This window comes from Megalobrama amblycephala, unplaced genomic scaffold (genome assembly GCF_018812025.1).
Source record: "Megalobrama amblycephala isolate DHTTF-2021 unplaced genomic scaffold, ASM1881202v1 scaffold201, whole genome shotgun sequence".
Classification (NCBI taxonomy): Eukaryota; Metazoa; Chordata; class Actinopteri; order Cypriniformes; family Xenocyprididae; genus Megalobrama; species Megalobrama amblycephala.
The window spans coordinates 613,202-628,273 of NW_025953337.1; the positions used below are offsets into that span (position 1 = coordinate 613,202).

The window sequence follows — 15,072 nt, forward strand, 5'->3', positions numbered from 1 at the left end:
CTGTTCGCCTGAGAGAGGAGGTCCCGTCTCAGGGGGATCGGCCACGGAGCTTTTGTGGAAAACCTGAACAGCTCTGAGGACCAAACTTGGCTCCTCCAGAGCGGGGCCACCAGGAGGACTGTGCTTGTCTTCCCTGATTCATCTGATGACCTGTGGGATCAGAGCAATCCGGGGAAAAGCGTAAAGGAGGGTGCTGGGCCAGACACGGGCCAGCGCATCTTCCTCCTTCGAGAAATAAATTGGGCAGAGAGAGTTGCCTTCTGAAGCGAAGAGGTCTACCTCTGCCTTCCCGAAGAACTCCCAGATCGTGAGAACTGTCTGGGGGTGGAGCATCCACTCGTCTGAGGGGACATTGCTCCGAGATAGCATGTCTGCTCCCAAGTTTGTTCTCCCGGGTATGTGAGTCACCCTGAGCGACTGAAACCTCGGTGATGCCCATTCCAGAAGACGCTTCGCCAGAGCGCATAAGCGGCTGGACGAAAGACCGCCCTGGTGATTTATGTATGACACCACCGTCATGCTGTCCGACTGGACTAAGACGTGGTATCCCGTCAGGTGTGCCTGGAACGCATGAAGGGCTCGAATTACTGCCAACATCTCAAGGCAGTTGATGTGCAGATGGCATTCCTCGTGAGACCACGAGCCGAAGGCCGGTCTGCCCTCGCAAAGAGCGCCCCAACCTGTGTTGGACGCATCTGTTGAGAGCACCGTCCTTCTGGACACCGCCTGTAGGGGTACCCCTTGGCTGAACCATACAGGGTTCATCCAGGGTTTCAGAGCTGCCAAAAAGGCCTGATTGACCCTGAGACGCAGGCGGCCATGCCGCCAGGAGTGAGGAGGGACCCAGAACTTCAACCAGTATTGCAGAGGCCGCATCCGAAGAAGGCTGAGCTACAGAACTGGGAAGGTGGAAGCCATCAGCCCTAGCATCCTCTGAAAGAACTTCAGAGGGAAATAGGCTCTGTTCCTGACTGATGCCGCGAGCTGCTGAATGGCCAGAGCGCGCTCTGGAGAGACTACAGCCGTCATACAGACTGAGTCAAAAACTGCACCCAGGAACGTTATACGCTGGCTGGGGAGCAGTGAGCTCTTGGCAAAGTTGACCCTGAGACCCAGGCACTCCATGTGGCTGAGTAACACGGATCTGTGATGCTCCAGCTCGGCTCGTGACTGGGCTAGGATGAGCCAGTCATCGAGGTAATTGAGAACCCGGATTCCCATCTGTCTCAGTGGGGAAAGCGCCGCGTTCATGCACTTGGTAAAAGTGCGAGGAGCTAGGGACAGCCTGAATGGAAGGACCGTATATTGGTAAGCCACACCTTCGAATGCGAATCTCAAGAATCGCCTGTGATGGGGGGCTATCTGGATGTGAAAGTATGCATCTTTCAAGTCCAGCGAGCAGAACCAGTCCCCGGGGCAAACCTGCGCGAGGATCTGCTTCAGCGTTAGCATCTTGAACTTCCATCTCATGAGGGACAGGTTCAAGAGCCTGAGATCTAAGATGGGTCTGAGACCGCCATCTTTTTTGGGGACTAGAAAATAACGGCTGTAGAACCCCGAAATGCTCTCTGAGGGGGAAACTATTTCTATAGCTCCTTTCCTCAGAAGAGACATGACTTCGGCTTGGAGGACATGAGCGTCGTCCGTGTTGACTGAAGTCTGAAGCACCCCGCTGAAGCGCGGGGGCCTTCGGGCGAACTGAAGCGAGTAGCTTCGACTTACGGTCCCCCAGAACCCAGCTTGACACTCCGGGGATGGCCCGCCAGGCCTCGGCCGCCAAATGGGGGCCCGTACACCAGAGAGAGCGGAAGAGGAACTTAAAATAGTACAAAGGGAGGGTAAAATATTTATAGTGTTCGCCATAAGAACGGCGTTTTGCATGGACGCAGCACTGGGCCCAGTTAGCACAACACTGAACATATCTCCCACGCCCGGAGCTGAACGAGGTGGAGGGGGGATGGATGAAAGAGCTTTTGGTGTGGTCCGGCCGTGGCGAGACTTTGCCCCATCCTCTTCCTTCCTGAAAACTCAGGAAGGCTTAGGAGGTGTCGGGTCCAGCGTAATCTTAGGCCGGGGTCCCTGACGCTGCCTCGGGAAGGAGGAGCTCTTACGATGGCGCTATTCCTTGGGTGGTGCTGCCTGAGAGGTAGAGGGGGCAGGTTTGTTCTGCTGAGCTGGTGGGCCGCTCTGCCCCGCTGTCTCTTCCTCGCCAGCTCGCGGGAGGAAGAAGACGGGAGGGCGCGAGCAGCGGGATCGCCTTCACTGAAGAAGGTGATCCGTGGACGCAGAGAGGTGAGACTCATGTTCTCACAGTGAGAACATGAGGTCCCGGTGAGCGCGGCCTCTGCGTGGGGTCTGCCCAGGCAGCCGACGCACTCACCGTGCCCGTCGTCGTCATGCGGGGCTCTGCATGTGCCACAAGAGTGGCGCGGCATTTGTAACAACGGCGCCGCCGTGAAAACGGCGTTTCGGGGGCTCTTTTAGAGCGGCGAGAGCCGCTAGAACGGTGAAAACCACTGGGAAAAGCTCTTTTAGAGCGGCAATAAACCGCGGGAAAATTACTCTTTTAGGCGCGCCGGATGGCGGCAGGAGATGGGCTGGCAGGCGGCCGGAAGCGGGAAGCGGGCGGCTCGAGATCGGCGCTTCTTCGTCGGCGAGCTCAGCAGTCCACTGCGGGAGCCTCTTCGACGGCGGCGAGAGCTTCTTTCCAGGCGGCGAAGGCTTCAGCTGGAGATCAGCGAGGAGCGATGTGAAGTCGTTGCTGAAGGAGAGAGAACTGAAATCCTATGGCGAAACGCCCGCTTATATAGCCCTAAACCCCACCCATTTCGGCGTGAATATTCACGCGCTCTGTTGCCATAGGCCGCGCAGCTATGCCGCGCCGTCATTGGTTCAACAACTTGTCTATGAGTAAACCAATGACGATGCAGTTACACTGCGTTATTGAAAAAGGCTTCAGTAACGGGGAAAAAGGAGACCTTTCCCCATACGCAGTACGAGTGAAGTATCGAAAGGGAACTCTGGGTTTGCAGAAGAAAACCTGCTCCCAACCAGGTTAGGTTCACAGAGTAAGTTACCATGGTAACTGACTCTGAGTATAAGTTACCTCTCTTTCAGAAACAGGCTTGACTTAACCTGCTTTCTTGGGTTTGACATACCTCTCATTCTGAAACGGAAAACCCAGAATTTCCCTCATTTCAGGGTTAACATACTCAGAGTTTTCACTTAACCTCCTTTCTGAAATGGGCCCCTGATCTTCTATACACAGACGGTTAACTCAACAGCTGTGGTGATTAGTGCAGTGTCCATGGTGATGGATTGTGGTGGGAAAATAGAACAAAGGAAACATGTGACTAAGGAAAACAAACTGAAATCCATGATAACGAAGGCAAACTTGAATGTGACTGTGACAGTAATACTGTTTTGTTGTTGTTGTTGTTATTTTTTATTTGAGTGCTACTGGTAGGATTCCGCGGGAAATACGAGTTTGCCTTTTCATCATTACATCATGTCTGTATACATAAAGGAGTCCTGGACACTGCAAGTGGTGGATCATTTGAAGACTCTTTTACAGTAGCTGTAATAATTAAACTTGTCATTTTGATGGTGGATTGTAATCAAGAACAGTAAAGACGACCATCCTCATTGATAACTGTTGATGTTAATATTAACAATTTGAGAACAAAGTATAACAATAATAATAATTTGCATGGTTTGACGTGATGAGCTAACTTTGCGATCGTTTGATTTAATCACCATTAGATTTATTGTAGAACTCTTTATTTTTTGTGTTGATCAGAACAAAAGTGGCAGACATGTTACTTGTTCAGATGACATTTTCTGGTGAAACTTAATAATTTGGTATTACTTTCAAGATGTTTTATCTATAGTTTCAAAGTACAGTATCCACCAGTGTGGTTACTGACAGCCCACACATAACGTTACTCCTCAAAAGGGATGGGAAGTATTTATGATGCATGTATTTCAAATACGTATTTCAAATACAAAATAGTATTTTGTAATTTGTATTTGATAGTGAAAAGTATGCCCTTCATTACCAAACACCAAGTAACTAAATTAGGATACAATAATGAGTCCTTTGCAAACATTATACTGTTGGTTACTTTAAAACTAACCTTCATCTGCGAGATCACAGGGATATGTGAATGTTTGATCTGTTAAAGCCACAATATGTAAATTTTTGCCTCTAAAGATCGCTAATTCAAAAAGGCGAAGCTCGTTGACACCTTGATTTCATGGAATCATGGGATGTGCTGTCTTCACGTCTACAGCCGATGGAAAAGAACTGGGACAGGACTCAGGCAGAAATCATGTTCATGGAGAGATTATTAACGTTACTGTAGTATGAAGCAGAGCAGGACCGAATGCTGTGAGAGCAGTAATGAGCCCACTGGAGCAATTACCAATGAGAGACGAGTGCGACACACAGCTCAACAGCAGCGGGACTTTTATTATGCCATAGTCGCCGCTTCCGCTTCTTTTGGTCATGTGCACGTAGGGTAAAGCAGCGCTGCTTATCATATTAGATACATTTGTGTGTTGAAAGTTGGTATAGTGCTACTCTGTGCGTTCGCTCGGCAGCTACTATGAGACACTTGTTGCATACTGCAGTAAGCTAGATCAATATTAGTCATGGTAAAACATGGTACTCGTGATAAATCAAGAAAACGAGATTCAAACAAAAAGACTTAGGGCCAGATTTACTAACAGCTTGTGCCAGCGCAAACCCTCTTTTGGCGTTAAAAAACTACTGTCGAGATTTACTAAAGACACGCGGTATAAAATTAGCGCTGAAAATGCACGGACCGAGTTGTGTTTGCAGCTGACCTTATTGCATATGCATTTTTAGGAGTTTCCCTTTCAGATGCAAAATTTATGGGAGGAGAGTATTTAAATGAATCACACAATGCGATTTTCTAATGTTTGCGCTCGTCAATTTACACCATTAATTAACGCCCTAAAAGAACATGTCTGAACCCATTTTGTGACATGGCTGCAATTGTTGCTGTTAGGAGGAGACACCGCAGAGAACAGAGAGCACTTGGTAGAAGGATTATTAATTTCTTTGAAATGCCAGAGTAAGACCTTATCCGAACATATCGTTTGCCTATATCTATATTGTTACGGTACAGACGGCACGGAGGCAGAAGTAAAAGCAAGTAAGGTTGTTTATTGAAATTCAGCAATGAGCAGGTGAGTAAATGGTGAATAGAGAGTTCAATGTGATGATAGGGAGTTGATACTGTCCTTTGTTGTTTGTAGATGGAAGTCGTGGTTGATGAGATGGAGAATGGCAGACGAGGAACACTCACACACACGGAGGGAGGAACACAGGAGGAAGACTGGAGACGCTGGGATCGCTGGTAGCAGGTAAGTAGCAGGTTGGAGTCCTTTAGGTAAGTATACATGAGTCTGTATATCAAACGAGACCGGACAACTACTGTGTGTGTGAGTGTGGGCTATATAGTGCTGGTGATTGTGGGGATGATGACGTGCAGGTGGCGGTGATTAGAACTCCGGTGATTGAGTGCGTGGGTATTGCAGGGAGGTGGAGCCTGACGTGTCTGTGACAGTACCCCCCTCCCACGGCCCGCTCCTGAGGGCCGAGGACCCCGACGTCGTGATGGCCGACCTCGAGAGTGTGGGGCAGGTCTGTCCGGGTGACTGGTGTGGAAGGCTTGTAGCAGGTTGGGATCAAGGATGTCGTTCCGCGGGACCCACGACCGCTCCTCTGGCCCGTAGCCCTCCCAGTCTACGAGGTATTCCAGGAGACCACCACGGCGCCGGGAGTCCAGAATTTCACGAACCTCGTATGCAGCTCCATCCTCCAGAAGAAGTGGAAGGGGGGGCTCGGCGGCTGCCACGTCAGGCTCTGTGGAAGGAGAGAGAGAAGGGTGATGAGGTTTCAAAAGAGACACATGGAAAGTGGGATGAATCTTATATTCTGGAGGGAGCTGAAGACGATACGTGACTGGATTGATCTGCTGAATGATGGAGAATGGGCCAATGAAGCGGGGACTCAGCTTCTTGCATGGCAGACGCAGTCTGATGTCCCTGGTCGACAGCCAGACCTTCTGCCCAGGTTTGTAGTTGGGAGCGTTGGAGCGACGAAGGTCGGCTGTCATCCTGCGTCTGCGCAGGGCCCTCTGCAGCTGATGGTGGGCTGAGTCCCACAACCTCTCGCTCTCCCGGAACCAGTAGTCGACAGCAGGAACGTTGGAGGGTTCCCCGTCCCAGGGGAACAGTGGGGGTTGGTAGCCGAGTACGCATTGAAAAGGTGTTAATCCGGTGGAAGGCTGACGGAGGGAGTTCTGGGCGTACTCGGCCCAACCCAGGTACTGGTTCCAGGAGTCCTGGTGGCCGTGACAGAAGGTACGCAGGAAGCGGCCGATCTCTTGGATCTTCCGTTCCGTCTGCCCATTCGTCTGAGGGTGGTATCCCGACGATAGACTTACGGTCACACCCAGGAGCGACAAGAAGGCCTTCCAGACCCGGGAGATGAACTGGGGGCCCCTGTCAGATACAATGTCCTCGGGGATTCCATAGTAACGGAAGATGTGGTTGAACATTAGTTCTGCAGTGGTGAGAGCAGTGGGTAAACCTTGGAGAGGAATCAGTCGGCAGGCCTTGGAGAATCGATCCACTACCACGAGGATGCAGGTGTGACCGTCAGAAGGTGGGAGATCCGTTATGAAGTCAACTCCCAGGTGTGACCATGGTCGCTCAGGAACGGGCAGAGGATTGAGCTTGCCGGCCGGCAGATGACGAGAGCTCTTGGAGATGGCGCGCTCCCTGCAGCCCTGCACGTACCTTCTGACATCCCTGGCCAAGTTGGGCCACCAGAAGCGCGCTTTAAGCAGCGAGAGGGTCTCATTGACCCCCGGGTGACCAGTGCCAAGTGATGAGTGAGCTGCGTGGATGTTGAGTGCGTTGTGCTCTGGTGATGTACTGAAGACCCTGCGGGCAACCCGGCGGAGTGTGGGTGGAGGCATTGGAGGAGGGCAGAGTTTCTTCAGACCACTGGATAGGATTCACGAAGATGGATTCTGGAAGAACGGTTTCTGGAGTTTCAAGTTTCTCATCGGGAGCATGGAGACGGGATAAGGCGTCAGCCTTGAGATTCTTGGAGCCAGGACGATAGGAGATAGTGAAGTCGAATCTTGAAAAGAACATGGCCCAGCGAGCTTGACGGGGGTTTAATCTTTTTGCAGCTTTGAGGTACTCCAAGTTTTTATGGTCGGTCAGAACTTGAAAGGGGTGTTTGGCTCCCTCCAGCCAATGCCTCCACTCCTCCAACGCGAGCTTGAGGGCCAGGAGCTCACGGTCACTGATGTCATAGTTGACCTCCGCCGGGTTGAGCTTGCGGGAGAAGAAGGCGCATGGATGGAGTCTACTTGGTTGCCCCTGCTGCTGTGAGAGAACCGCTCCCACTCCTGTGGTGGATGCGTCCACTTCCACGACGAAAGGTCGGTTGGGATCAGGGTGGACGAGGAGGGGAGCGGTGGTGAAGGTATCCTTGAGGGCTTCAAAGGCTCTTGTGGCATCTTCGGACCAGGACAGAGACTTGGGCTGATGGCGAAGGAGGTTGGTGAGTGGGTAGACGATGGAACTGTAGCCTTTGATGAAACGACGGTAGAAATTGGAGAAGCCTAGGAAGCGTTGGAGTCCTTTTACAGTTGTGGGAGTGGGCCAGGACCGGATGGCATCCACCTTCCCCTCGTCCATCCGGATGCCACTGTGATCAATGTAGTATCCGAGGAAGTGGACGGATGACTGGTGGAAGGAGCATTTTTCCACCTTGAGGAACAGTTGGAACTGCCGTAAGCGCTTGAGGACCTCCGCAACGTGGTGGCGATGTTCGGCCAGGCTCCGGGAGTAGATGAGGATGTCATTGATATACACCAACACGAATTTATGGAGGAACTCCCGGAGCACCTCATGAATGAAATCCTGGAATACGGAGGGGGCGTTGACTAGTCCATAGGGCATGACCAGATATTCGTAATGGCCGGTGGGCGTGACAAAGGCGGTCTTCCACTCGTCCCCCTCGCGTATCCGGATGAGGTTGTACGCGCTGCGGAGGTCCAGCTTAGTGAACACAGTGGCACCACGGAGATGTTCCAGGGCTGCTGGGACGAGGGGAAGTGGGTAACGGAATTTGATGGTTATCTTGTTGAGTGAGCGGTAATCAATGCAGGGCCGCAAGCCTCCGTCCTTTTTGGCCACGAAGAAGAAGCTGGAAGCAGCAGGGGAAGTAGACGGACGGATGTATCCTTGCTTTAGGGCCTCTTCAATGTAGTCCTCCATGGCCTTCTCCTCCGGCACAGATAGGGGGTAGATCCTTCCCCGTGGCACTGGTTCACCCGGTAGCAGATCAATGGCGCAGTCCCATGGCCGGTGTGGAGGTAATTTGGAGGCTCGTTGCGGGCAGAAGACGTTGCTGAAGGGGGCGTAACAGGATGGAATGTCGATCGATCGTTTCTCGATGGGGCTCTCGATGGAGGTAGCAGAGACAGAGATTTCTTTAGGACGTGGAGATGGAGGAACAGGAAACCCGGAGAAGCAGCTTGAGAAACAATGTTCGCCCCACTTCAGGATCTCGCCCGTACGCCAGGAGATGGTTGGGCTGTGTTGTTCGAGCCACGGGCGCCCTAGAACCATGTCAGCGGTGGATTCCTCCAGAACCAGCAGGTGGATGTCCTTGACATGAAGGATGCCAACACGAAGTTGCAGTGGTCCAGCAATGCGGCTGATCTTCTTGCGGCCTAGGGGCTTTCCGGTGATGGAGTGGGCTTGATAGATACTAGGCGAAGGCAAGGTTTTGAGCTTGAGTTGACGACAGAGGGTCCCGGAGATGAAATTCCCGGCTGACCCTGAATCGAGGAGCGTGACAACTGGAATAGACACATTTGCAGCAGTAAGTTTTACAACAGTGGTGAGTGGTTTCATCTTGAGTAAGGAGGGAAGGCTGGCACTCACCAGAGGTCTTGGAGGGCGAGTTGGGCATGCGGAGAGTACATGCCCAGGAAAGGCGCAGTAGAGGCAACTTCGGTTCCAACCCCTGGCGGAAGGAAGTGATGAGGGCTTGTTCATTCCATCTGCTGCTGGAGGCCAGAGTACGGAACTGCAATGCATAATCACTCACAGTGTTAGATCCTTGTTTCAAATTATAGAGTTTCTCACCGACTGATGAATCCGAAAGGGGTTTTCCAAAGACTTCGCGGAAATGAGAGACGAAGGCAGAATATGATTTTACCACGGGGCCTTTCTGAATCCAGAGTGCGTCTGCCCAGCGGAGAGCTTTTCCTTGTAGCTGTGAGATTATGAAGGCGATCTTAGAGGTGTCTGTGGGGTAAAGTTGCGATTGCATCTCCAGGACCAGCTCACATTGCAGGAGGAATCCGCTGCAATCCTCCGCCGATCCTGAGTAGGGCGCCGGCCTGGCCATGGGACTGGCGTGCAGGGTTGGAGTGTGAAACGAAGAAGTGAACGAGGAAGCGGGGACAGGTGCTGGTGACGGTGACGGTGGTTGTGGTGGAGTGAGTGCTCGGCGCAGCGCGCTCACGAGCTCCTGGAAAGGGTCTGGTTGGCTCATGCTGTTATCCTGTCGTACTTTGCGGGTCCGGTCTTCTGTTACGGTACAGACGGCACGGAGACAGAAGTAAAAGCAAGTAAGGTTGTTTATTGAAATTCAGCAATGAGCAGGTGAGTAAATGGTGAATAGAGAGTTCAATGTGATGATAGGGAGTTGATACTGTCCTTTGTTGTTTGTAGATGGAAGTCGTGGTTGATGAGATGGAGAATGGCAGACGAGGAACACTCACACACACGGAGGGAGGAACACAGGAGGAAGACTGGAGACGCTGGAGAGACTGGGATCGCTGGTAGCAGGTAAGTAGCAGGTTGGAGTCCTTTAGGTAAGTATACATGAGTCTGTATATCAAACGAGACCGGACAACTACTGTGTGTGTGAGTGTGGGCTATATAGTGCTGGTGATTGTGGGGATGATGACGTGCAGGTGGCGGTGATTAGAACTCCGGTGATTGAGTGCGTGGGTATTGCAGGGAGGTGGAGCCTGACGTGTCTGTGACATATATTTATAGGCCAACATAGCTTGGCAAACTATATTATACAGTATATGTGTATGTGTTTGTCAGATTACATGTTAAGTTGCTCCTGTGTCGACCCGCACCTGATGAGAACATTAGCATCAGGATTCAGCTCTGTTTATTTGCGACCCAACTCTAATTTGCACTGCTCTTGGTAGATTGCGTTAGTCATTATGTAAATGATCTGACCGTGTCTGTGTTCTTTAATTTGCATGTCAGCAGATCATGTGCAAAACTTGCCACTCCCCTCAACACATTTGTGGAATTGCGCTCTCGTGTTAATTTGCCCCATTTAGTAAATCTGGGGCCGTATTCACAAAACATTTTATCTTACTACTAAGAGTTCTTCTAAATAGCAGTAAAAGTTCTTAGTTAAGAGTTTTCTCTTAAAACCTATTCACAAAGCTGCTGAGACAAACTTTTACTAAGGAATAGAGAAAAGTCTTAAGCTAAGAGTAAGGGCGGGGTTGACCTCGTTGCTATGGAGTATACACACAGTGATTGGCTGATGGGGGAGGAGTCAGTATTTTAATCATAGAAATATGTTTCCATATTAAAATAAAGGTTTTAAAATACAAATGTTGCCCTATTCAAATAAATATTTTTTAATAAAATATTGCCATAGTAAAAATAAAATGTTGTCATCTTGTTGCCATAAAGGTTTTAAAATATAGGCTAAGTGTCACTAATTAAACTAGTATATACAGTTAATTGTCCACCTCTTGGCTGTCTGCATCTCAAGAAAATGCAGAATTAAAGTGACAAATTATGTTTTATAAACAAAGTTTGGGAGAAACACATTCAAACGGTCTTTCTAATCAGCTCGAGAGGAGGAATATATACACAGACGAGAACTTTGGGTTTGGGCTAAATTCCAAGCTCGGAGCCCTCGATCCCCTTGGACAGCACACCAGATACACTTATTATATATTTTTTTACTCTATTCAATCATTTGTAAATATGAACTCAAGAAAACCACTGCCACAGGTAATCAGACAATATTTATTTATTTGTTAAAGATTTTTTTTGGCGTCTCATCGTAGATTCAAATCTATAAATCAAAATGTATTGCATTTATGAAGAAAAGGTTCAGCACCCAAGGCTCTATCGCTATTGCCTCAATGGTGTACAGTGTCTTTGGGTGGATTAGGATTGTTTGTGATTTGGTCTTAGTGACTTAGGAGTCCTCTTGACTACTCCTAATGTTTCACAGATTTAGGAGCTAGTTTTAGCGCTAAAATGCTTTGTGAAATACTCTTAGAGCAAAAATTTAGGAGTCCTAAAATTAGGACTGACACGCCCATTATTTTTAAGAGTTTCTCCTAAATCGGCAAGTTAGGAGCTACTTTTAGCCTTAAGATGTTTCGTGAATACGGCCCCTGGCCTTTAATGTGTTAAGCGATATAACATGATGAGTTTTCTGCCGATGAATGTACCCAAAGTGTTGCTTCCCTGTCTAATAAAACTCATAATATACAGTACTAAAGTGTCTTTGATGTTTCCATGCTTTTTCGACAAAATAAAATCGAAGTTAATGACGGGAAATCGAGGGTAATGATGTCATTGATAGGTGACACACGGACACGATGTGTGTCCTGGTTAAAATTGCTTATTTCTCTGGATTTAGAATTTCTTGGAAACATTTGGGATAATGTAAGTACACAAGTCAACAAGAAATATAACATTGTTTTAGTGGTTTTTGAATATTTGAATCTAAAAATCCTACATATTTGTGCCTTTAACTGGTTGCATATGTCAGATTTATTGTACGACTCGGGCAGAGAAAAGCTGTTGCTATCAAACATTGTTTACTTAATCAAGTCAGCATAATGGTGGAGGGATCGATCAAATGGACCAACTGATGGAATGTTTGCGAAGAAATTTCATGCTCCCTTGTAAAAGTATTTTGTAGTATTTTCAAAATACAAAAATACAGTAGTTTATTTTGATACATTTTGTGGTTGCTGTATTTTGTAGTTTATTTTGATACATTTAAAATGAAGGTATTTGGTATTTTATTTTAAAATACATTTTGATGTATTTTTGCCCAACCCTGCTCCTCAAAACATTAGATTCATCCATGCTGAGAAGCCGTGCTGATGCACAACCCACGTAAAATGATAATTCCACAACTAACTGCAGTTGCAGGTTTCAAACAGATATGACGACAAAGAGGCAAAACTTACGGACTGCAGCTTCAAAGAACAACTCTATAAATCAGAAGCAAATCCTTACCTTTACAGCTGTAATATAACAAAGGGAAAAACATGCCCTGTAGATTAAACTTCCAACCTCCCCCTACATAAATCTAATTAAGTAGACCCTACTCTTCAAGCATACAACAGCAGGTTTTTATGCACCTTATGCTGCAGAGTCGAGAAGTACAACCAATTATTGGCGATTCCCTCAAACTTCGCCGTGCTCCTGAGGCTCAGCTTTAACCAATGATCTGCTTAAAAATAACAATCTAAAACAAAAAGTATTCAAACATGCTAATAAAGAACATGCCACTTAATCCTATCAACAAAGTTAAAACACCACTTAAATAGTGAGGGAAACCTGTGAGCCGGTGTTCCCAATCACCCATTAGTCAGCCAATCACCTATGAGTGACACACAAACACAGACACTCACCAAAAGAAAAAACACACACACACACACACACACACACACACACACACACACAAATGATGGCCGACAGGGACGTCACATTTAGTAATATTTCAGTTGTGAATGCATCTAAAGTGGTTATGTGATTTTGCTCAGGAGGTCAAAGGAATCGTCTGGAGCCAATGGACACCATCTTTGTGAAGAATGTGAAAGAGAAAGGCCCAGCCCATCAGGCAGGCCTGTGCACAGGTAGGGGAACATGGTATGCCCATATCTGACAGGTGTAATGCCCTTTGTTTGGTCACTTTAACAGCAACCAATATCATAAGTGTGGGTGTTTGTGTTTAGGAGACAGGTTGGTGAAGGTGAATGGAGAAAGTGTGCTGGGAAAAACTTATTCTCAGGTCATAGCACTGATACAAAATAGGTGAGGCTACTTTAAATAGATATTAATTAATGAGCCATACTTATATTTACAAATGGATTTATATCTACAATGAATTTGTACTTCATAACTGCATTCATTTTTATTTAGTGAGAATGTGCTGGAGTTGTCCATCATGCCTAAAGATGAGGATGTGCTACAGCTGGTAAGTGTGAGTATGACCTTTCTTCTTATTTCCTCTGTTTCTACACTCTTTCTTTTACACCCACATACATCTACACATACAAATTAAGTCATCTGCTTCAGAGATAAAATGTGCTATTTATGTATTTTGTTGTACTAAATTCAAATATGAATATTAAAACAACTAATTGGCTTGTTTCCAAGATATTTAAGTTTTTAAATTGTACATCTATGTATATTGTGTAGATCAGTGTTTCTCAACCCTGGTCCTGGAGGACCCCCAACACTGCACATTTTGAAAGTCTCCTCTGTCTGACACACTCATTTCAGGTAGTGGAGTTTCTTCTAATGAGCTGATGAGTTGAATCAGGTGTGTTTAATTAGGGAGAAAGACAAAACCTGCAGTGTTGGGGGTCCTTCAGGACCAGGGTTGAGAAACACTGGTGTAGATAGTACATGTCACCTCTTGGGGTTTATGTAGCACTTTAAAAATCAGCAAAAGGGTTATATAAATAAATGCTTTCCCTGCCGTCTCGAAGTTCCATCATCTCAAAGAAGTTCATGAATCTTTGGAAATTTTCTCAAAAGCTGATTGTGTCTTGTCCATTGCCTTGACAAAGTTTTTCATCAGACCCAACTTGATGTGTAATGGTGTTAACTAGGGTTGCTAATGATTAATCGACGATTGATACATTTTTAGATAATAATAGATTGTCGATTAAGCAAGGTCATGCACATACGTATGGAAGCATATGTGTAGCAGAATTCAATTTGCAATGTAATATGCAAAATGGCAATGCATTTAGTATTTAAATTTATATTTTCCATACCATATATGCAATATTTGGAGAAAAATTATATTTCAAATTCAATAATATAATTTACATTTGCCATTTCCTACACTACGTTTAACATATAATTTAAACATATATTTTAATGCTTTATAAATTGCAAAATTAAAATGACAATGTATTACAGAAATTATTATATATGTTTAACACGTTCAAGCAAAAACTGTAGCAAAATGATCATTTAAATGTTATTTTTCTTAATTGCATTTACACTCACAGTGCGACTGCATTTTCATTAAATGTCCCGCAATGAATGTAGCAAAATTCAATGTGGATTTGAAAATGCATTTCGATCCGATCATGTCTCCGCCCCGCCCTGTTAATCACTGCATTAAGGCGGGGCTAGGTGTTTGAAACATGGCGGCAGCAGAGCTATGAAGAGCGAGGCATAAACTGGCAGATGAAGCTGAGCAAGATCAGAAAAATGTCAATATTCCTGCAGATTATGCGCTTCTGTCAGTCATAGAACCAGTACGTTATTAGAAGCATAGATATTTATGGTTATGGCATCTCGCAGAGAACGCATCTGATGCTCGTGATGTGAGCGCGCTCGCGCAGCTCGAAGTGCTGAAACAGACGCGTCGAATGAGCGGTGCCTTACAACAGGTTCTTTTCATAGAAATAATCTTAGACAAACTGTCCCAGATTATTGCTTGCTCTATCAGTATATTGTCTGTTTTTCTTTTTCTTTTTATCATTCTGATTATTGTTTATGCATCATTTAATTAATAAAACAATGTGTAGTCCATCTGGATGCTAATGAGTGTTATTTGTAATAATAATATTTTATATTCCCAAATAACTCTGGTCATGTCTAAACCCATCTTTCACACACTAGAAAGCACTTTGGTCTGATGTGAACAGGTGCTGGTGGTGTGATGGTGTGGAGGATATTTTCTTGGCACAGTTTGGG

General features: G+C 46.8%; 1 protein-coding gene across 6 annotated transcripts in view; it reads left to right on the top strand.

Moving 5' to 3' along the window:
* Positions 1-15,072, top strand: part of arhgap23b (Rho GTPase activating protein 23b) — a 321,640-nt gene that overhangs the window by 214,300 nt on the left and 92,268 nt on the right. For all 6 annotated transcript variants that reach the window (XM_048179467.1, XM_048179469.1, XM_048179470.1 and 3 more), the window contains exons 4-6: positions 12,897-12,989; positions 13,089-13,167; positions 13,276-13,336. In XM_048179467.1, the coding sequence (XP_048035424.1) occupies positions 12,897-12,989; positions 13,089-13,167; positions 13,276-13,336 (233 nt within the window). The remainder of the gene's footprint in view (positions 1-12,896; positions 12,990-13,088; positions 13,168-13,275; positions 13,337-15,072) is intronic.